Source organism: Triplophysa dalaica, chromosome 22 (genome assembly GCF_015846415.1).
Source record: "Triplophysa dalaica isolate WHDGS20190420 chromosome 22, ASM1584641v1, whole genome shotgun sequence".
NCBI classification, from domain to species: Eukaryota; Metazoa; Chordata; class Actinopteri; order Cypriniformes; family Nemacheilidae; genus Triplophysa; species Triplophysa dalaica.
This window is the reverse complement of record NC_079563.1, coordinates 14,479,951-14,503,259: the sequence shown is the minus strand read 5'-3', so window position 1 is coordinate 14,503,259 and position 23,309 is coordinate 14,479,951. Positions and strand designations below refer to the sequence as shown.

Sequence of the window (23,309 nt, the reverse complement as noted above, 5' to 3'; positions counted from 1 at the left end):
ACAATCCTTAATTTATTTTTCAATGAATGGCCGCTTGGGGCGATAGCGCCTAAACCGCACACCAGCACTTCCAGAGTCCATTGACACGAAGAAGAAAAACCACGCATGCGCGCTGGCCAGGAGGCGCTCTGTATTTGATCGCTTGTGTGCAATTCGTTCTTTGACAAAGTACCCCGAGTTTAGCGAATGGATGAATGCAGGTAATTTAATAATAAGTTCCTGACTCTTTGCAAAACAAATATAGGTGAACGGATTGATTCGGTTTAACGTGATAGTAAACATAACTGTGATGTGTTTCAGCAGTCAAGTTGCCAACGAGTCACTGGAAATAAAGTGGTAACGTTAAACAAAGTACGACTCGAGTAAGAGTGCAAACAGATAGCAAGAGGTCTATTAAACAGACGGTTTTAGATTTTACTTTAACCTATCTCGAGCGATAACGTGGCACAAGATGGTGGTGTTTGCTGCCATTCTTGCATTATCAGTATTGATAGGTGCGCTGGTCATTTTAGTCGCTGTAGCAATCAGTAAACAGAACAGTGAATCTTCTGAGGAGAACGAGCAGAACAAAGACGCAGATTCGACAAGTAAGTGGACAAGAAGTCGACAAGTAGTTTTTGTGTCCATCAAATTCATACATAAGCTGTTTGTTTAAGATGCATATATAGTATAGAATACTAGAATATATGTGTTCGTGTTGGAAAGGCTTTAATTTTTAATGCAAGTCTCCGTAATCAAACTGTGGATAATGTTACAGTTGATGAAAATGCTGCGAAAGCGCCTTCCAAGAAGCAAAAGCAGCAACAGCGCCCCCGTAAGGAAAGACCGCAGCAACACACATTCTCCCATCAGCTACTTGCTTCCGGTTTAAAGGTGATTAATGCTTAAATGTCAAAGATGAACGCGTGACCGCGCTATTTCAAACAGTTAACATCCTTTAAAAGGATCACTAGTGAAACATATCCTGTGATTTAAATGTATGATTACAAAATAATTCTGATTTCTCATTTTCTTCTAGAGTCACAATGGCAATGTGACTTGTCTGGATTTTAGTAGCAATGGTAAATACCTTGCGTCTTGCTCGGATGACCGCACCATTAGGATCTGGAGCACTAAAGACTTCCTGGATCGAGATCACAAGTGCTTGCGGGCCAACGTTGAGTTTGATCATGCCACCCTCGTCCGGTTCAGTCCAGATTCTCGGTACAGAGCCTTATGTCAACACGCTCAGTTATGACATTATTAATACTGCTGTCATTTTGTACTTGCTGTCTGGTCATGAGCTTACTGGTTAGTTTGTGTCCTTAGAGCCTTTATAACCTGGCTGGCAAACGGAGAGACCATTCGCATCTATAAGATGATCAAAAAGGACGATGGCACGTTCAATTTTAAGGCAGCCCCAGAAGATTTCCCTCAGAGGCACAAGGGAATCATTTTAAACATTGGGATTGCAGAGACGGGTCAGTTAACATTTTACATAATGGAATCTAACATTGTTTGTTGTTGAACATATGATGTGGAATTTATTTCTAAAGTTGCATTCTCTTTCAGGCAAATTTATAATGTCTGCCTCTGTTGATACCACCATTGTGATCTGGGATTTGAAGGGAGAAGTTCTGGCTACTATCAACACTAATCAGATAACCAACTCGCACGCGGCTATATCACCATGTGGCAGGTGAGCTGAAGAATCCAGATCTTTAGACTTAAGCCAAACTTAATTGCATTAATTTAACATCTGAGAAAAGGTTTAGAGTTCTTGAACATATTTTCAGATCTAATGCTTTCAAAAATAACCTTTTTGTATTTTTCGAAGGTTTGTTGCTTCCTGTGGCTTTACCACGGATGTGAAGGTGTGGGAGGTTTGTTTTGGTAAAACTGGAGAGTTCAGAGAGGTTGTGCGTGCATTTGATCTTAAGGGGCATTCGGCTGGCGTTTACTCCTTTGATTTCTCCAACGACTCTCGAAGGCAAGATATCTCTTTTGTTTGCCATGGAAAAATGTTGTATTCTATAATAAATCTTTTAGTAATTGACAGATTTACCTTTACAAACATTTTAAAAAAGACTTCTGAAAGGAAGTTACTGAGAAAACCTTGGCTCTAAAATTGAGCATGTTTCCTTATTGTACAGAATGGTGACCGTATCTAAAGACGGCACATGGAAGCTGTGGGACACTGATGTGGAGTACAAGAAACAGCAGGATCCATACTTGTTGCGGACTGTGCCGTCTCAGGTGTCAGAGGGGAGCCGCATAGCACTGTCTCCAGATGGCCGCGTAGTTGCTGTGTCCAACGGTTCTGATATAGCCATGTACAGTGCTATCACTGGTGAACTAGAAGAAGAATTCCATGACGTTCACAGTAAAGAGATAACCGACCTTAAGTTTGACATGAACAACCGCTTCTTAGTAAGCACTGGCGACCGGGCCATTCGTGTATTTCACAATGTAATTGGTTACCGTGCCGCCATCCAGGATATGCAAACCATGCTGAAGAAGTCCCCAAACGATGGAGTAAGACAGAGACTCCAGCAGCAGATAACAGATGCTGAGAATGCTCTGGAAGCTGTGCTTAATGGACCAAAGAACTAGACAAAAGAACAACTTTAACTGCCTTTTATGAACTGAAGGCCATTTTGTTTTCAGAGTCTCGCTTTAGCATGTTGGTTCTAAAGAATAAATCAAGTGTTTGATTACTTTTGTGACAGGTTCAAGGGAAAATCTTTTTTTTGGCCATTTGCATCGTCAAATGGAATTGCAAAGATGATGAATGATGTATTCAAGCAAGGTTTAACAGTACATGCTATATCAGAATCATGCAATTGATTGAGGCATTGATTCTGGATAGCCCTTATTAACAAACTGAGCAAAGTTGTGATACTGCCACAGTGTTTATACAATAGGTTGCTTGTCATATCTGACAACATAATTCCACAATAAGATGAAATGAAAGTATTTTTGGATTTCAAAAATACATCACTTTTATCAAACTTGTTTGTTTATTTGTTCACATTTAAAAATAGACTCAAAATATTTTAAACAATACTTTAGATAGATTTAGGCTATAGTAATGGTAATCACAGGGCTCTTTATGCTTTCTAATAATGTAAAATATTTACTATTTTATATTTACATTTTTTGCTAACTGTAAAAAAAATTCTAAGCGTGCATTCCATCGGTATTTTATATCAGATTTTTTTACATTTAAAAAGTGAACACTATAAGACTTTTATTTTGAAAGAAGTTATAACTTAAATAGTATATTAAAAACATTCAGTTGGTTAAGTTTTACTGTTCTGAAACAGATGTGGACACAGTGTCGTTTACTGTAAAACTATCGAATTCGGACTTTCATCTAAAAAAGTTAATAAATATCATAGTAGCCACCTGTGCCCTCCGCAAGTAGGTGGGACCTGTCGAGTAGCTCTAGAAAGTGGAGTCAGTCCTGAGTTCTCGCGATGCGAGATTTGAGCAACCAGACTGCAAGACCGACACGATTCCAGTAAGCGTACCGACAAAATTCCGAAATGTCGGGTCGCTCGGTTCGCGCTGAGACCCGAAGTCGCGCAAAAGATGACATGAAGAAAGTGATGGCCGCCATTGAGAAGGTACGAAGATGGTGAGTATGATGGCCAGCGTCACGGCACTTTGTAACCGTGAATATTTCTCAAAAGAGAAACTTCACACGGAAAGGGGGAGGGGTTTCATAAGGGGATGTCGTTTGACTGACACGGGGAACAGCCAGTAGCGAGCCACTTGGCTTTGTTTTCTCAAGAGACCATCGACAAATGGGCAGGACAGATAAGGACTTTAAATTGTTACTTTATTGGTAAAGTGTTAGTTTAAAATGACGCTCAGTAAGCTTAAAATACATTATTGTTCTAGTTTCGCTTGTTTATAGAGTCTGTTATGCATTTAATGTTCATAAGATTTATTCTTGCACATCCAGTAAGGTTTTAGTCCAGCCAAATTCAGGCCCCTTTGTGATGGAAGTGAATGTTGGGTTGGTTTCAACTCATCAACTAAAGTTCTGCAAACTTAATTGTGCTTTTTCTCCATCTGCAAAACAAAGAGTAGAGCTTTAAAGTGTAATGTTTCTTAAAACACATCCCAATTGTATTAAAAACCTGTTGCACCAATTTTGCATTGTGTTATTTCAGGGAAAAGAAATGGGTCACAGTTGGAGATACATCATTAAGAATATTCAAATGGGTACCTGTGGTGGACACGAAAGAGGTACAGCAGCACATCTCAGAATCTTTTCTTTGTTATAAATAGCGTCTAACCAGATGTATTTGTATACTTGTACACATCCTGTGGTCACCTGACAGACTGCGTGCATGCAAAGAAACATGATACTGCTTTCCTTATATGCATGAATCAATATATTCTCTGGATTGCAAAAGATTTTCTTAATCTTTAACGTTTTTAATGATGTCTTTTAGAAGGAAAAGAACAAAGTGTCTGTGGGTGAGGAGATTCAACGGAATAATTTCCCCACGGAGGAGTCATCTGATAATGCATGCTCTGTACTATTAGATTTTCAAGGTAAACAAATGCACGTAGAGTTCAATTCAAAATACTTTAAAGTATGAAAAGTATACACTTTTTATTAGGAAGGAACTGTTCTTTAAATGTTGGCAACTTCAAATGTTCGTAGTTTCCTACATTTTCAGATGAGAACAGCAACCAGAGTTCTCTCTCGGACTCGTATCAACCTAAAGCTGCAGCAGACAGCAGTAGTTACTCCAGTCCTCAGCCCAGTGAACCTGTCAGCCCTGCACCTCAGACTCTAGACTACCGCACAGATGACCCACAACCGCCCACCCTTGGCCAGGAAAGCATGGAAGGTGAAGCTCACAACCTATGCATTTATTCTGTGACTTTAAAGGTAATATCAAAGCTATTATAGGTATAGAGGAGTACATTAAATAAAAAATTCAGTACAGTTAAGCAGAGTTAGCTTCAAATATTTAGCAATATCATCACTCAGTACCCAACCGATTATTTAGAAAATATTTATGAGCTTCTTTTTCAATATTTTTCAATCATTTCATATTTAGTCGCTCAGTGCCATGTTATATTTTAAATTTAGTCACAAAGGATGAGGTTGCGTGATGTGAACAACGCCTTTTAGACATCACCATATTTATAGAGTATTCATGTTTCGCTTTGGCTCAAACTGATATCTTAGTCTTTTGAAAACATTACATTTTCTAGAACCGCTGCTGCAATCAAATGAGGTCGCCGATGAGCCGCCAACACTCATCAAAGAAGATCTTGTACCCCTCACGGCTCAGGTGACAAACAGTACAAAACTAACCAGAGATTTGTTTACGACACATGAATGTTAGGGTTATGTTCTATACAAAGTCTATGTAACCTTATTAGGATTGAGTGGAATTTGAGAGAATTCCGAAGTCACAAAAAATTATTAAATTGGCAAAAAATGGGAACCATTAGACTACATTCAGTTTAGCTGGGCAGTATATCTAAAAATACACTATGCATAGGACATTATGTAAAATCAAAGAACATTTTGAATAATGCAGTTATTTTAAATACATTTTTTTATTTGCCTGTCAAGTCTACTCTCATTGATCACGTTTTCTTGATTCTCACTAAGATTTCGAGTTTTCTAAGATTCTTTGTAAAACCTCTAACATAATAGATACAGCTCAGGTTTATAGTGCATCCTGAAATTATGTTTACCTGTTGTTGTTCCCTTTTTGTCCCGGACACAGGAGGACGAGGACAGCTGTGGAGCCCCTCCCTTAAAAAGAATCTGTACCGAGCAGGTCTCGGTTATCCAGGCGACTCCTCTAAGCTAACACACACAGACACACACTGCGTGCACTGGGCATTGATAATCAGACTGATCACTTGACCTTCCTATAACTGCTGCGAAAGACACATTATGGACCAGACATCAAAAAGGCACTATATTTATTATGACCTACAATTGTCGCAACATTTTAGATTTACAAATCTTTTCCCTTTGTTTTTAACTGTTCTTCCCTGATTCATTCAATAATTACAGACGAAAACTGAAAGAAACTGGACATTCCTGTTTACAGGAAAAGGAAATGAATGTAGTGGCAAGATAACACCCTTATTGTTGTTATTACAGTTACTGTTTTTGTGCTGTAGCTTTATTTTATAAGCATTGGAATGTGACGCTTATTTAAAAAGTTTAGCCATTATACGGAAACGAGTTGATTGAAAGCTTAGCCATCATTGGAGAATGATGACCTGAATCAAACGTGTAAATTTATGCGACAAGAACAGTTCAAACCTAATTTAAAAGATAAACGTAAAGTCTTTATTATAATTCCCCACCTCGTTAACTTTAATAAATATAACAACTCACGATGCAGGATGTCTTTTCAAACAAGTTCAGTTAGTTTTAATATTAGTTAGTTTGCAATTTAGAAGTCATTCTGGAGATGAATGTTTAAGTTAAGATTTCAAAGATGTGAATAATATCTTGATTTTCTGTTGGTAGATTCTGGACTCTGGGTATCTTTAACCTGCAACAAGTACATTTTCTTTATCTTTTTTCATCCTATTATTGAATATGTTTATACGTTTAAGTAATTGAAACGCTTTTCTTGCTGCAGGCAACTGAAAGCCCCTGTCTTTTATGCCACCGTTATTTCATTTATTTAGGACAGGGTTACACATACACTGAAAGAAGTGCTTATTTAGTACAGTATGTTGTTATTCATCTAAATATTAAGGAGTATTTAAGTTAATTTTCTTTGTTACATTTCCGCCTTTGCCCTTTTATTGCACACTGGTTGTTAATCCATGTTGTTAAAGCAGTCATATTGTTATTTAAACCAAATATCATTAAAATATTGCTCACATTGCCAGGATATTCTGTATATTTTTTCTTTTTCTGTGTGATTCTGTTTGCCGTTTTGTATATTACACTCAATAACACACTTGGTTCAGTCCATGGTAAGTGGCATCTTGAAATTACTACTGCAGCTGTTAATGTACAAATAAACACCAGGAGAAGACAACCTCTGGGTGAATTTAGTATATATTACTTTGCACTTTATGTAGTATTATTTGTTATTTCCTTACACATTTTTAAGAAACCCCAGTTGGAGCTGTTACGCAAGCAGGTGGCGCTAAAGACCCATTTAACCTTTCAATAGCTTTTATGGGAAATTATAATATGTTCTAATTAATGGGATTAATAAATAGGAATGTTAATGTGTTTTGACCTCCATTTACATATTAAAAATACTATAGCCAGTTGTAAAAGATGTATGAAATCTGCTTGTGTTTCATACACTTCACCACAAGCATTGTTACTATGTCTGTGTCACAAAACCCAGTCAGCTTTCTGTCTAGACAACATCGTGGGTAATACTTAGTTGAGCTATGATAGCCCCACACAGCTGTCTAGTCATTCAGCACACCAAGTTTTGAGACACAGCCAGTGTTTAACTCCAGATAGCTCAGGGAAGTTTTCTGACTCAGTCACTGAAGAGCTCTTCTTCCATCAAGTCACTGGCGTTTCTCCACTATAACACAAAGTAGCACTTCTAATAGGACTAACATCATATAATAGGGACCATGCGTGAGGGACTTTTGAAACTTTTTTGCATTTTCATACTGTCGTTGCGTCCATTTATAGCATCAGCAGTTATTTATCAGATTCCTCTCAGGCTTCAGCGGACACTTTCAGAACAAAGTACCGGACGACCCCCTGCTGGAACAAACCCACCCAACAGGTATAATTCCTGTCACTTTTAACATTAGGTTGTTTGTTTTAACATTCAAGAGAAAGTACAGTAAAATATCACAAATATGTTTGTCTAGTCTAAGATATTGGAGAATAATGAATCCATGTCAATGAACTCTGTTTGTAATAGTGTTTATGGGACTCCAGAATGAAGGGGGGGACAAACAGAACCACAGACGAAAATATGTATCTTTATTAAAACCAGACACTTTTTTTTGTAGAAAAGCATTTTGTAGGATGACGTGTTTTTGTGGTTGGTCTGTGGTCTAGTCAGAATTCATGAATCTGTCCTGCAAAGAAATGAAAAACAATATGGGTCTTAAAGGAAGTTTCTCAGGAAGAGTTTAGAAAGAAAAAAAAAAACATTTCCTTTATGTGGTGTGTTTGGGGCATATTCCTAGAGGATTGAATAGTTGTCCATTGGTTCACACCGGGCGGATGACATTCCACCTATAGAACCCAACACATTACAAGAACCACAGAAACCATTATAGTTTAAATCCATAACCAATAAAATGTCCCTTAAAACCATTTGATGTTCTGTAATGTTGTCTTGTTTCTTTTAGTATGGTATAGATGCAGAAAGACATTTAAATTCACTTTGAGTTAAGTGTTCTTCAAGACTGTCTGTCAGACTCTTCTGGGTGCTATATGACTGTCTGGAGAACGTAAATCATTCGGTCACCTGTGGTACAGGAAAATATATGCATGAGCTACTGAGAGGGTCTCAAAGAGGACCCTCAGTCCTCTGTGCTGTGTTTCTCATTGCCTTTGAAGTGAAGGAATTGCAAGAACAAGTTAATTTATTGCAGCCACTTTCCTCTGTTTTGTTGAACCATTAATCTGAATTTTGTGAAACTGAAATCACTCTATTTCATACTTCATATCTATGACATTCCGTGATTTATTGGCTCACATTTGATTTTGCACTTCATTTTTGAAGGAGGATTTGATTCACAATTGAATTTATGTTTGAATTATAATTTGATCCTTATCATCATTAAAACATTTTTTTATCATGGGATGAATAAGGAATTGGTGCCAATACACAGTTCAGAAGACTGTTTCGTGTCAAACACAAAATGGAACGGAGACTGTTGTGCGACGACTGTTTCAGAGCTGCCGCTGGCCTGGGCCGTGTGCAAACCTCATCAGGTAAAGACAAAGAAATAAAAGAAATTTTTCATTAAAATAACGCTTTTTAATTGTATTTGCTCGCACTGTTACTCATTTTGGACTGGAGCTCACTGTGTCTGTGTATTCTTGTTTTATTTTTTCAGCTACAGGACTCTGATGAGACCTGTGTACACAGTGACCTACAGGAAGATCACTTCACTGGAATGGCGCTGCTGTCCCGGATTCTTTGGGGAGGACTGCCGAGAGGGTGAGGGAGCACATTTACCTGCAAAGACAAGTTCACTGAAGAATTACTACATTTGAATATGTGTTATTTTTTAAGGAATTGTGGCAGTTGTGCTTTTCTTAAGAGACAGTTCACACAAAAATAAAAATGTTGTCATCATTTACCCACCCTTAAAGGGATAGTTCAGCCTAAAACTCAAATTTGCCGTTTATTTACTCACCCTCAGGCCATCCGAGATGTAGGTGACATTTTTTCTTGAGTAGATCCATAAAGAAGATTGTTTGGTAAATCCACAGCCCTCTCTGCTTCATATAATGGGAGTCTATGGGGTCCACCTGTCTAAGAGTTCCTAAAGCACATAATTCCAAATAGCGGCTCCTGGCGACATGTTGACGTTTCGTAAAGTAAATCGTTTGATATTTTCATAAAACTGAACAACATTTTTTATGATATTAGCCATAATGTGCAGACTCTGAGTGTTGAGGCTGTACAGTATGGCTAATATTATTAAAAATGACATTCAAATTTATGAAAATATCGAGCGAGTCACTTCACAAAATGTCAACATATTGCCAGGAGCCGCTGTTTGGAATTATGTGCTTTAGGAACTCTTAGACAGGTGGACCCCATAGACTCCCATTATATGAAGCAGAGAGGGCTGCGGATTTACCAAACAATCTTCTTTATGGTTCTACTCAAGAAAAAATGTCACCTACATCTGGGATGGCCTGAGGGTGAGTAAATAAATGGCAAATTTGAGTTTTTGGCTGAACTATCCCTTTAAGTGGTTCCGAATCTGTATACATTTCTTTGTTCTGTTGAACACAAAAGAAGATATTTTGAAGAATGCTTGAAACCAAACAGTTCTGGGCCCTACAATTGACTACCATAGTTTAAAAAAGTACGAAGGTATTCAAAAGTGCCCCATAACCTTTTGCTTTCCCACATTCTTCAAAATATCTTCTTTTGTGTTCAACAGAACAAAGAAATGTATAGAGCAATTTTTTCTACTATGGTAATCAATGAGGTTAAAAACTGTTTGCTTACAAGCATTTTTCAAAATATCATTCTCTGTGTTCATCAGAACAAAGAAATGTATACAGATTTTGAACAGGGTGGGTAAATGATAACATAATTTTCATTTTAGGGTGATCTGTTCCTTTAAGTTTTCTTAAGTGTTATGAAGGGGGAGATCCAGAGACAGAATTATTGTCTCCATTTTAAAAACCAAGTTACAATACGGACATTCACATAATTCTTATGTCTCGGTGGGTGTTTCTTTTTAAAGTCTCTTAGCAATGAGAAAGGATCCCTTACATTTGTTGTGTGGGTGTGGATGTGAGTGACAACAGCTGCTCCGACTGTGGGAATGAAACTTCCTGGTGATATCTTAGAGTGATCTGCGTCATAATTATGTCCTCTGATTGTATTTCCCCCAAGATGTTTTTGCTATATCGTGCTTTAAAGCAAAACATCCATTTTCATGCTCATATACCATCCAAAAAGGGATTGTTCGCCCATAATGAAAGTTAACCCTCAAGTTGTTCCAATCCTGTATACATTTCTTTGTTCTGTTGAACACATAGAAAGAAATTTGGAAAAATGTTAGCAGCTGACATTCCTGGGGCATTATTGACCACCATAGTAGGAAAAATAATTAGATATTTTTTGTTCAGTTACACACAAAAGAAGATATTTTAAAGAATTTAGGAAAGCAAACAGTTCTGGAGCACGTATGACTCCCATTTTTTTCTACTATGGTAGTCAATTATGTCTCAGAACTGTCATTTGCCAACATTCTTCGAAATGTATTTCTTTGTGTTTAACAAAAAAAAATGATACGAATTTATGAATTTTTATTTTTGGGTGAACTATCCCTTTGCGAGACTGCAACATCTTAATATCACGTAAAGAAAGTCCACAGGAAATCAAATCAAATCAAATTTCGGACTCAATGTGCAATGACCTTTGGAGTTCAGCATAGATATCATAAAGCTGTCTCATCAGTTTCTTCCATGATAACAATTAAAAGTGATGACACCTGTTATTTTCATAACCCTACACTCTTTCAGTACGCTTCATCTGATTTTATATTTCAGAATATTTATGGGGAAACTTATGAGGAACATTTGATACAAAGTCTTCCAAATCTCCAGAGCTATAAAATATCAACATCTGAGCCGTTTCTTTTGGCAGGCATTGCTTACGGACCAGCGCCTCAGATGCAGTGCGCCCTCTTCAAAACTTTTTTCGTCTTTAAAATCAAGATGATATCCTCTTTGTTGTTATCATATCTGTATACATTTTCCCTGATAACCCTGCCTAACATAACACGTATGACAGAAATATTATCATGGCACTTACACTCACAATTCACCCTTACAAACTCAATTTACAGTTATCCTAAAGATAATCAGAACCAGCACTGCTTTGGGTTTTGCATTTATGTGTCAATCAAAAAATATTTTTTGGATGTTAGGACAAACAGCCAGAAGAAAACTATTTTGTCGTCGTAAATGAATTACAGTTAGATGTGGTAGAGGTCCAAAGTATTTGTGACCCAGTTAGGTTTCCCACTATAACACACTTTCCCAGGTTTTTCTGACTGGTGATGGCCTGTGTGTTGTGTTTTTTTTCCGATCAAGCCCTGTGAGATGTAGATGATTTTGTTTGGTTCGATTCCATTGGCGCCATGATCTCTGACATGATAAATACATCTGAAATCTTGGTTCATTATTGCTCTCTTCTTCCTCTCATCAGTCTACATTCTCTCTTCATAACTTCAGCCTGAGGCGGCAGTCCCCTGAGTCCCAGGCCTCTTTATGTTTGGTTTATTTAAGAACATATTCTTGGAATTTGGGCCCTAATGGCATGAGATTATGACTCACAGTAAGAGTTGAACTTAGGTTAAATCCCAACCTTTCCAGTTATCATTTGTACTGGGGTCAGATAAAAAGGCTATGCTTGACTTTTTCTTAATAAAGAAGTTGTTTATTGTTTTTTGGTAAAAGTTTACTTACAGTGATAATTTAGTGTTTTTTTTTTTGTATGACCTATTTAGTTTTAGTGTTTACGTCTGCTAGCGTTTATTAATTAACTGATATTATTTAAATTGCTGCTGTCCTTCTGAAACATTGTATCTCCATATTTCGTGATTTTTATTTTTAGTTATTATTAGTTTCCCTTTATGTTTGCCACTGAGTTTTGCAAATATCTAACCAAAAAAAAGTATAAAAAGTGATTGACAACTTTGACAACACAGTTCATTGTTTTTTCATTTCCTGAAAAACAGCAAATACAATATACAGGACATACAATGTTTCAGAAGGACAGCGACAAAATAGAGCTTTTAACATTTAACTGTTGTCTCTATGGATTGGCATTTTTAGCAATTTGAATATTATGGTCAATTTTATGATGTACTTTGTATCTTAATCTACAGCTAAAAATGTATTTAGGTAGTAGTTGAATGCAATTTTTAAAACGGTCAGTTCTGGTCCTTGATTCTGATTGGCTGAGCCGAGTTCTAAGCCGCTTCTCGTTGTGCCACAATGCCCATAAAATGCACTTTAACCCTCTGCTTCTTGGGGCTTATTGTTTTCTAATGGTGGCTTGACTCAGTTTTCAGCTTTTTATTTTTTTATTTTGCCTTTCATTTATAAACCAACAGCGTTTGAGGCCCTAAAAGCAGAAACATTTAATACGGTGAATGAAAAAGTTTTCCATTTTAAGCACATTGTTGTTGTTTAAACATAATTATTTTTTTATTTCAGCTGACCAAAATGTTTCAGTTCAATTTTGTTTTAGTTTTATTTAAAGGTGATGTGTGTAATATGTAAGAGAATCTATTGACATAAATGCAATATAATATACTAGTGGTGGGCCGTTAACGGCGTTAACGGCGTTAACGCAGTGAGACTATTATCGCGCGTTAAAAAAATTGTCGCCGTTAATCTATTCTCAAAGTTGCGTTGGGAGCTGGGTCTATACTACGCAAGCTATGATGACTTTCACCTTGATATTTTAGCGCGGATGTATACCAGCTTAACTGCACTGTACGGGGCGAGAACGAGATTTTTCAACTCGCGTGATTCGCGTCATTCGCGGAAGCAGAAGCCGCATCATCATCTCATAACCAGGGCTTCATTCGCGCGATTCGCGCAGCAAGTAGGTCTATTGGCTCTTTACATTAACATATAAATCACTCGCGCTTGACACGCCATTCGCGTTTGTTCTGAACACAACATAACGTTACTGTGAAATTACCGCATCAAACGTGACGTGCTAACATGGATGCAGCTATGAAGCCGCCGGGTTTGCTTCAGGGAATATTAATTTTAAAAAAGCTTCCCAATGGAAACATCGACAAGACTAAGGTTGTTTGCACCTTGTGCAATGCGGAATTGGTTTAAAAAAAACACTTTCTCTCAACAGGTAGTGGTCTAGCTTTAGTTGAAACCAGTAACTTTGTATTGAGATCTAATGTATTATGGCTCCTGTATGACATATCGCTTGTTGCTCCCTCACTCTTTGTAAGTAGCTTTGGATAAAAGCGTCTGCTAAATGACTAAATGTAAATGTACTGTAGGAGCTCTTCCAGTCTCAAGTACCACCTAAACGCAAAGAATCCCTTAGCTAATGCGGAAGTAAACACAAGTTCATTTTCCATCCATCCATTTTCTACCGCTTATCCGAACTACCTCGGGTCACGGGGAGCCTGCGCCTATCTCAGGAGTCACAAGTTCATTTTATTGAACATAATTTAATTTTCATCACCAATTATCATAGTAGAACAGCTTTCTCAAGCAGTTTGTGATGCATTTTGGAAACAGGAGATGAGCCCCTGGTCTAATGCGCCACCTGGCTTTAGACACCCGTTCTCAAAGACTTACTTTTAGTCATTATTTGGGTAGCACACATTCTGAATGCCTTCGGCAGAATTCAAATGAGCCATTTTAATCTAGATTAATCTAGATTAATCTTGGAATTAATCTAGATTAATCTAGATTAAAAAAATTAATCTATGCCCACCACTATAATATACATAACTATGTCTTCAGAGGTGTAAAACACCTTATAAAGAAGCAGTTTTACTACCTTAACCCTTTCGCCACCAGCCTTTTAAAAAAAAAGTTGCGAGCCTACGCCAGTGTTTTTTAACATTTTCACCAAACTTTAATGGCTCACAGTAAATTTTCTGTAAAGAATATATGGACAAACAATATGTCCAATGAAAGAACAGAGTCTCAGCTTTTAAACAAAAGAAACCGAATTCTTCTATCTTCATTTGTTCGTTTTTATCACTTCTTAGATGTGGGTAGGTTTCTTCAAAAATGAATCATTTTGAGAGATAATTAACGTTTTTTGTCACAGATTCCGCCAAGATTACACTCAGAACAATCATTAAAAACCGATAAGAAACATACGTTCTAGGTTCTGGGATTCTGTACATTCTCCCAAAGGTGTGTAACAGTGCCACCTGCTGTAAAACAGTACAAACACTGATTGCCGTAATAACTCGTCTTTGGTGGGAACTGTTTTTTTTTTAAATGACGAGATATGGCGGTGAAAGAGTTAATGAGATATTTCTATTTACATACACTGTGGGTCCCCTTGCATGGAATTCATCATGTTGTTTCTACAGTAGCCCTAAACGGACAAACTGCAGAGTGTGTTTCGTAAATACATAATCTCCTTCGGCAAAGAAGCGAAAACGTGACGACATCTTGTATTTGTCACCCACCATAGTGCTTCGAAAGGGAGGTGTGGAGTGAGCCGTGGGTTGCAATTCACAACCTCACCGCTAGATGCTGCTTAAATGCCCACATTGCTCCTTTAACGATACCATAAACATGCTGAAATGATTAAACCCATTCTTGCATCTTATTCAGTTTGACAGTTATTGAGAACTGTGTTGAGAGAAACTATGGGACCATTTGAGATCATGTTAAACCCATTCACTGAAGTTTTGTCTTTCTGGAATGTACAGTGTCATAAATTATCACCCCAACATACAAAATAGGAATGCATGTCTTGTGTTGAAAGATACCGGCATGATGAATATATTTGTAAATGAACTCCAGACGAAGGAAGATTTTCCACTCTATCAAATTAGTCAGCAAAGGCTGGATGTTTTGTTGCAGCTTGCGAGTTCACTTTTTTATGTTAATTGTCCATAAAGGTATGAAGTATAACTGGCAGGTTATATCACAACTGTGCGCTTGCTGTCATTGCTGTGAAATTTATGACACGCTAAAGGAGTAGACATGACGGAATGCTAAAAGCAAAGCTTTTTCAGGTGGGAGGAGGCTTGCAGCTGCATTAGACAGCTGTAAAAGATCTTTTGTCCCATAACATTATTCCAGTGTCACCAAAGAGGAACTCCTAGTGATAACCTTGTAACAAATGAGATGTCTACAATAGTCTATAGCCTAGGTTTTGGTTATCTCTTGGTTTTGGTTATGCTCTCACCTGAGATGCTTTCTATTGACTTCTAGGAAGAGAAACTTTGGCAGGGGACTTTATTGAGTCATTCATTTAGTTTTATTTAAAGCGTAGCTCTCCCAAAAATTATCATTTACTCACATTCAAAACCTGTATGACTTTCTTTACTCTCTACAACACAAAAGAAGATCTTGAAATAATTTGATGAGAAATGTGTCGGTTCATATTGATATCTTTTGATCTTTTTCGGACTGAGATCTCACATTTATGATGTTCTATTCTCATTACTTTGTTGGTTTTTAGTTTAAAAGCATCCACACTCTTTTCTTATCCTGATTTAGCACTTTCTTTGTTGTGATGTGGGAGTACAGAGCATCGGTCCTCCTTGGGCATGATTCCCATCAGCAGAATTGCTTAAGTCCTCAAACTTTCCGCAATGCCCTGGTCATGGTCTTAACTCTATCTCTCTAGTTCATTTCAACCCAGCTGCTTTTCTTACTTCCCCCATACTGGGTTTCCAGAAGGTCTGGCAGAAGTTCAAGTCTATCACCTGCTCTAGAAATTCTTTTAGATAGAGACTGTGATCAGAGTCATCGGGCTCATCGAGTGTGGGAAACGGGACATCTGCGGTTGGTATCGGGTGATTAATGAGGACACGTGTGCCCCTGCCCCGTCAGCTGCCTGTAGAGGATGAGATCATCTCATTTGCGTGGTGAAGCACAGATGGCGATGCCAGAAAGGTTTATGTTAGAGGTCTACCTGTTTGATAGAGTTACTTGCAAAAATAAGCGAAAATCCTGAAACTGCATAGAAGCTTATAGACTGAATAACAAATGCAAAATGTTGGTTGTAGTTAAAGGTCCAATCATGTGTAATTTTTTGGAGGATCTATTAACAGAATTGAATTATAATGTGTTCAGAGGTGTATAAAGACCTTACATAATGAACCGTTATGTTTTTATTACATTAGAATGAGGTATTTCTATCTACATACGTACTACATTAAATTTGCCGTGTTGTTTCAACATTAGCCCTAAAAACTGTTGCAGTGTTCACAATAATCTACACTTTGTTTAATATAAAATCTCTTTTGAAACTTAATAACCTATGTCATTGGAAATGCCAGAGTTGCACACCATCTGGGTCCTCAAGCGTGTATTTGGGTTGTAAACTGGTGAACCGGTGGATTCCTGCCATTGGTTGCTGTTAATGCAGATTTAATACTTCTACAATTACATGAGAATGCATTCTATATCTTGCACTAAATTTAATTTAGATTTGTTTAGTCTGCTCAGACCACATGAGCTCAAGCAGATAAACTTGCCAGCCAAAGATTCCCATAGTGGAGTGGCATGCAACGATCAATCTTATAATACAACCCAATGTAGCAAGCCCTTATATATGGATAGTGACATTGCAATGCACATACCCAGTGCTCATGTATTTGTTATATCTCACTAATATTGATATACAGTATACAATGAAGATATTTACTACATATAACAGATTTAGATGTTTAAGGCTAATAGCAAATTCGGACCATTACAATAGCAATGGAAGGGTTGTGGGTTTAATTCCTTAATCACTTTGGATAAAAGCATCTGCCAAATGCATTAATATAAGAGCCTTTCAATATTTCAGTGATGGCAAAACATTACCGCATACACTTTCTGCTGTAATATAATGAAACGTTATATGTTGCTTGCATTCCAACAGACCCAGCTATTTTCAAATGGTCTTCAATTGTAAAATGGTAAAATTAACAGCATCTGCGAGCAAGGATTAATAAAATACAATTTCTAAATCTGCAGATCTATAGTCACACAGCTAATAGATATTTTATATCAAGTTATTTAGTTGCACTGTAAGTTACCAATACACCCATTACTAAACTGTAGTCATATAGAAGAAAGCTTTCAAGATTGGCTGAAAATTCCCATCTGTCTCTGCCAGAATGCTGTTAATGGGTGTGGATGCTTATAATGTGGTCAGCTTGCTTGTGTGAGTGCATCCGTGATTTGTGTATTTGTTCTTTCCCTAAAACATGATTTGGTGCATCAATACATCATCTAAGCGCTGGCATGTATTTGCATCATTTTGATTGCTGTGTCAGTTGTAATAAACGTCCAAATGCCCAGCTTAAACCTCACATCTGCAAACAATCTGCAGCATAGCAGTCTGATGTCCGCAGAATCACTTGTGCTAACCTCTTTACAGTTCGTCCTCTGGGTGTTTCCAAAATATCCCAACGTTCAGCTGATTCACTGATCTGAGACCTGTCCAATAGTCTGCAGGACAGCCAAGGCACGAGCAGAAAACACACATCAAGCTGCCAAACATTTTATTGTGTGTTTGGGTAGTGCTACAATAAAGATTTAACTCGCATACACTTTATATAACATTTTTAGACATTACAAAGTCATTTAAGAGCTAATGAAGATTTTGGTTGTACTGAAGCAAATGTTGGATATGAATTGTAATATTGTTTTATTGCATTAGTCATAGCTTCTCATACAGAAAGACGACAGTACATTACCTCTAAAGTTCATCAAATGCTTTTCTTATTTCACGCCAAATAATTCACGCGTCTCTGCAGTCTTGAAAGATGGTTGTTCCTACAAGTGGTGGTCCAGCACCACCTGATCCCAGGACTCAATTGGAAAAGGTCGAGATTTGAAGAAATCCAGGGTGGGATTTTCTTTTTCTTTGCTCTCTTTCCATGCAAATGGGAACCCATAGCTTGCCAGCATCTGGTTTTCCAGCTCTGTGCTCTCCCCCAGAGGAGATGTCAACCGAAGATGTGATCGAAGTCATTAAGCACGTCTCAAACTAATTCTCTCCATTCTCAAAGCTGAACATTAGTTTAGTTATGTGGTTTCAAGCTGTGTTTTGGGGAGTGCTTTCATTTTTGGACTACAGGACTTATTTTAGTCTGGAATGATGCTTGGAATTTACAGTACAGAATGTGTCCTTATAAGAACATCAGCAGAACTTGCTGAAGTGTTTTTAGCAGCGAGATGTTTTCTAAACATCTTTGAGAAGTGTCAATTTAATATAGCAAAAACCTTTGTTTCAAGTCCTTGTTGTTAACCGATGGTTGAGGGATTTATGTTAATATATTATTTTCTTTATTCCTTTCAGAATGTATGAACTGCACAGGCTATGCTGACATCACTGAGCGGATGAGTGTCATTGAAGCTCAGGTAAGACTGTAGAGAACCTCCTGCATAAGTACGTCACATTTAATTAAAGACGATGAGCATGAATCTTCATTTTTTTTATAGATCATGTTACTAAAAGATGCAGAAAAACCTCATTTGCGCTTATCCAGCCAATCACTAGAGAGAACAGCTGATAATGAGGTTGACAGTCCCCGCCCCTCACCCCTAACACCCAATTCCTTTGGCCGGCCAGGTGAGACTGACACATTTTCTTTTTTAGCTAGGCCAGTAATGTTTGCTGTGTTGCATATGGAGTGATTCCTGATTTTCAGGGAATAGACCACTTTGGAAGATGTAAAAAACGTTGGTTGAGAACAACTTCCTGTTTCAGTTTATCAACACTACACAAACACTTGAACAAAATCTATCCCGCAAAACGTAAACGAATCAAAATGTTCAATTCATATTTTTATTATTTAATTTTATATGTAAGATATAAAAAATAAATTGAAACGGTAAGTGCTTCCAGACCAGTGGTTACATCTCATGAAGAAGTCTATAGAAATGTATTTATGTGGGAATGTATGCATGAATGTATGTAAATTATATATTAGTAAATATGTCAAAATTAGACATATATTCAGGGCCAAGAGGACAACCAGGACCTGTCGGGCCACCTGGACCTTTAGGAAAGATGGGGTTATCTGGGAAGCCAGGGGCCGTAGGACCTATAGGTAAGAACATGGCTCACATGGCTTTTAATTTGGAGTATTAAAACATGTATGTTCTTTAAGGCTGAGTGTCCTAGCTAATCTGTGATCTAAACAGGACCACAGGGACGACACGGTCCCCCAGGAGAGAGAGGTATTCCTGGCCCACCTGGACCTCCAGGGCCAACAGCATCTTCTCCATTTTCCATTAGTGGAGATGTCTTTACTCTAACGGCTAGACAACATGCTCAATGTAAGTATAGTGTTTCACAGTTGTCCTGTGATATTTACTTTCTAAACTTTTATAAAGACTCAAAAATGTACACCGTCACATAAGATGAAGTATCCAGACAACTCAATAGCTTAATACAATTTAAATTAGTTTACATAAGGGCCACCACATTTAGATCAATCACATGATCAGCTGATCTGATACTTTATCTGTAAACCCCCCTTTATGGACACTTTGGCCAAAAGTATTTAAAGTTTTTTATTGTTTGAACTTATTCTAAAAGAAAACTCTTCTTACTGGGGCTGCAGGATATTGAAGAAAAGCTATATGATAATATTGAAACTGTAACTGAATGACGCACGGTGGCGTTACAAGTATTAGGGCATCACAAATGACTGAATGCATAAACTAAAATTTAATTAAGGAACTTAATGGATAATTAGATACTTTAAACATGAATAATTAATCCGATAATTATATTCATCCATCAATCATTGCAAACCTTCAACTTCTTTCAAGTGTTGTTCACCAAGTGACCGGAAGAGGGCGATATATGCACGCTGTCAGTGTTTGACAGAGCGCTCAGAGCTTTGGCTCGGTGCTGGAGTCTGCTTGGCTTCTGTCTGTCAGCAGTTAATAAGAATCATTTGTTAGCATTTGTTGAAGAAGCATGAATCTGGATAACCATAAGCAGATCCTGAGCACCAATCGTTCACTGAACAGAACAGCAGTACATCTGTTCACATCAAATTTGCTCTGAGTTACAATGTCCAGATGAACTCCCAAGAGAAGACGTTAAACAAACTGTAATAACTGAGGTGATAACATAAAAATGTAATTACTGTACTTCATCCTCTTTAAAATAATAGATCACTCCAAAATTAAAATCATTTCATTATTTGTTAACTGTGTTTGTCCAAACCTAAATTACTTTCTTCTGCGAAAATGCTAAAGTTTTACTGATAATACATGACTGAGACCCCAGTATTTATTCACTTTTATTGTGTCAACATTTTTTATATTTCTCAGATAATTCTTGAGATGAATAACAGAAGTCATACAATTAGGGTTTTTATGTGTTTTAGATGAGGATGGTGATTTCTCTGCTTATCCTGACCCTCAGCCTTTACTAGGACCCCCTGGACCCTCTGGCCCACCAGGTCCACCAGGTAAAAATTTACAATAGGATATATATAACAGTGTGCATATTTCACTTCATCCCCTATAAATTTCATTGTTATACAACATTCTTTTCACGTATTTGTGTGTTTCACAGGTCCTGCTGGACCACCTGGTAATCCAGGAGCCCCTGGTAAAAATGTAAGACATTTATATCATTATAGAATTTATTGAGTGTTCTTGCCACTTTTATGAAAACTGAATTAAGTGCTTTTTTTGTAAATATGGCAACCAAATATTTTTTGATGGCATGCACAAATGCCCATATAAGAATACATTTGATCTATAAAAGGTCTGTATTGTATAATAGGACATATAAATTCTGTATTTAAAAAATCTATTATGAACATGGTTATTATAGTTTTTAAAACTGAAAGAAAAATAGATTCAACTTATAGCAACATAAATGTGAGGAAATAAATAATAAAATGGCAAATAAACATAACCAAATTGCTAAAAATTAAACAAAAATTAACATGAAAAACAATTGAGCATAACATACTGACTGATTCACGTTCATATCCAGGCGGCCTTAAGCTTTTTAGGCAAGCCAGGTGACCCGGGGCCCAAAGGAGACCCTGGGGAAAGCGTGAGTAGCCTGATTACCCTAATTATCATATACATTCTAGATTTTAAACATTTTTTAAATTACTATTAGAGCAATTTAGATGTTCGGTGTCTTTCTTTTCAAAGGGTCCACCTGGATTCACTGGAAAACAAGGACAACCTGTTAGTGAGCTCAATGAATTGCATTTTAGTTATTATTTCTTTGCACAAAATAATTGGTGTTATTATTTTGTTTTTAATTAAATTATAAAATGGCTTATAGTTTTATGTTATGTTGTGAATAGGGCGTTCCTGGTCCTAAAGGTGAGCCAGGAGAGATTCCACCAGAGGTATGGAAACTGGTGATGGTTTTGTAGCATTAGATATCCAATTATAATGTTTCTTCTGTTGTCATATACTAACCTCCCTCCCACAGGTGCGACAGTTAAGAAAAGCTCTGAAGATTCTGGCAGAGCGGCTTCTCATCCTAGAACACATGATCGGCGTTCACGGTGAGATTGATGGACATATAATAATCTAGTTGGAATTCAAAAGTATCGTTGTGATGGTGGGCATCGCATGAGCTCATGGCACAAGGCGCTAGTTGCCAGGTTGGCGTGGGTTACACAACGTGACGCTTTCAATCGTGCATGAGGGTGGATGGCTTTTAAAAATAACACATTACATCAGAACACCAGAAATATACAGCCAACTGCTTGGTTTTAGACATGCACAATGCAACTTAACTTCTGTCTCTTATTTTTGTTTCTGAACTCGTCGCTCTGCCCAGATACTCTCCTCGAGTCTGGTTCTGGAATAGATCTCCTGGCGGATTTTGCGCCAATGGTCGACGCTAAAAGTGTTGGATCTCGCAGGCTGTCTTCTCCTCTTATCCCGGACGCAGAATAGCCAGATTCTGTATTTGGGTGTAGAGAGTGAATATCGTGTACTTGTAACCACTTGAGGTGCAAGCCCCTAGAGGCTGGATGTATATGAGCCATACAATGAATTATTGTTGAAAATGTTTTAGAATAGCACTGATCTTTCTTTTTGTACTTAATTGATAATATTTGAAATTATGCAGTTTTAAGATAGCAAAGGATGGGCAGCTTTATGAGGGCTTACTGATCAACAAAAATGATGTGGGCTTTTGTCTTTAACCAAACCAAACATTATTTGATCCTTAAATACTGTTTGTTCTTGATCTCAAAGAATAATTTTACATTAAACTCATTTAAGCCGCAAACAAGGAGACGGTAAACACAAAGCGGCAAACTTTCCTCATCATCATTTTTTCTTTCTGTTGTAATTGATGACCTAACATGACCTCATGCACATAATTATCATTCGTTTCAGCTGCAGCTTTGTATGAAGACAACCCACAACTCAAATCCCATAGCAAATAATACACGCACTATACAATAGATCTTTAAAACCAAACACTGCCCCTCTTCTGCTCGCAAAGTGCAACTTCTACCGCAACAAAATGTGTTTACACTTTTACTCACCTGTTCTTATTCATAAAGTCTATCATTGACTCGCTTGAAATAACACAAAATGTCAGAATGCACCAAGGGCTTCTATTAATAGGTTGATGTGAATAGCCGGCCGTACACAATAGGCCATGGTGACCTTGTTTAGGAGCGCATGGTTGTTGAACAGCCAGTGTGGCTTAAGCTTATTGTTTCAGCTGAGCTTTAAAATCCCCTTTGGGAGGGAACAAGATCTTTTAGAATCTTGGGTTTTTTTTCTTGTTGTTTTATAAAGAAAGAAAACGAGCCTGAATGTTTGTTCAAATATTTGTAGCTTTATTGCTTTTTTTACTAAGAAACAAATCTGATTGCTCGTATTGTTACTTTTCTCATTTTTTCTAAATAAAATTGTACAATTTACTTTGCCTTTTTTCGTTTCTCAT

At 37.4% G+C, this 23,309-nt stretch overlaps 3 protein-coding genes across 4 annotated transcripts; all 3 read left to right on the top strand.

The window, feature by feature from the left end:
- The first annotated feature begins 99 nt into the window (after window positions 1-99).
- On the top strand, window positions 100-2,696 carry tbl2 (transducin beta like 2). The gene is made up of 7 exons (XM_056736683.1): window positions 100-587; window positions 758-873; window positions 1,019-1,203; window positions 1,309-1,460; window positions 1,552-1,678; window positions 1,817-1,969; window positions 2,133-2,696. The coding sequence occupies exons 1-7, from the start codon at window positions 452-454 to the stop codon at window positions 2,590-2,592; spliced, it is 1,329 nt and encodes a 442-aa protein (XP_056592661.1). The 5' UTR covers window positions 100-451; the 3' UTR covers window positions 2,593-2,696.
- A 740-nt stretch (window positions 2,697-3,436) lies between these two features.
- bcl7ba (BAF chromatin remodeling complex subunit BCL7B a) lies at window positions 3,437-6,878 on the top strand. The gene is made up of 6 exons (XM_056736566.1): window positions 3,437-3,619; window positions 4,161-4,236; window positions 4,446-4,548; window positions 4,677-4,850; window positions 5,221-5,300; window positions 5,745-6,878. Exons 1-6 carry the CDS (start codon window positions 3,528-3,530, stop codon window positions 5,829-5,831), a joined length of 612 nt encoding a protein of 203 aa, XP_056592544.1. The 5' UTR covers window positions 3,437-3,527; the 3' UTR covers window positions 5,832-6,878.
- Window positions 6,879-7,477: 599 nt separating this feature from the next.
- Window positions 7,478-23,286, top strand: LOC130412045 (collagen alpha-1(XXVI) chain). 2 transcript variants are annotated; one of them, XM_056737144.1, is made up of 14 exons: window positions 7,478-7,748; window positions 8,792-8,914; window positions 9,040-9,143; window positions 18,708-18,769; window positions 18,851-18,980; window positions 19,372-19,461; window positions 19,556-19,690; window positions 20,755-20,838; window positions 20,946-20,989; window positions 21,375-21,437; window positions 21,542-21,577; window positions 21,700-21,744; window positions 21,831-21,906; window positions 22,185-23,286. In XM_056737144.1, the coding sequence occupies exons 1-14, from the start codon at window positions 7,591-7,593 to the stop codon at window positions 22,301-22,303; spliced, it is 1,269 nt and encodes a 422-aa protein (XP_056593122.1). In that variant the 5' UTR covers window positions 7,478-7,590; the 3' UTR covers window positions 22,304-23,286. The 2 variants fall into 2 exon arrangements, with proteins under 2 accessions (XP_056593122.1, XP_056593121.1); XM_056737143.1 differs by having other exon boundaries at window positions 19,360-19,461.
- Window positions 23,287-23,309: the final 23 nt, after the last annotated feature.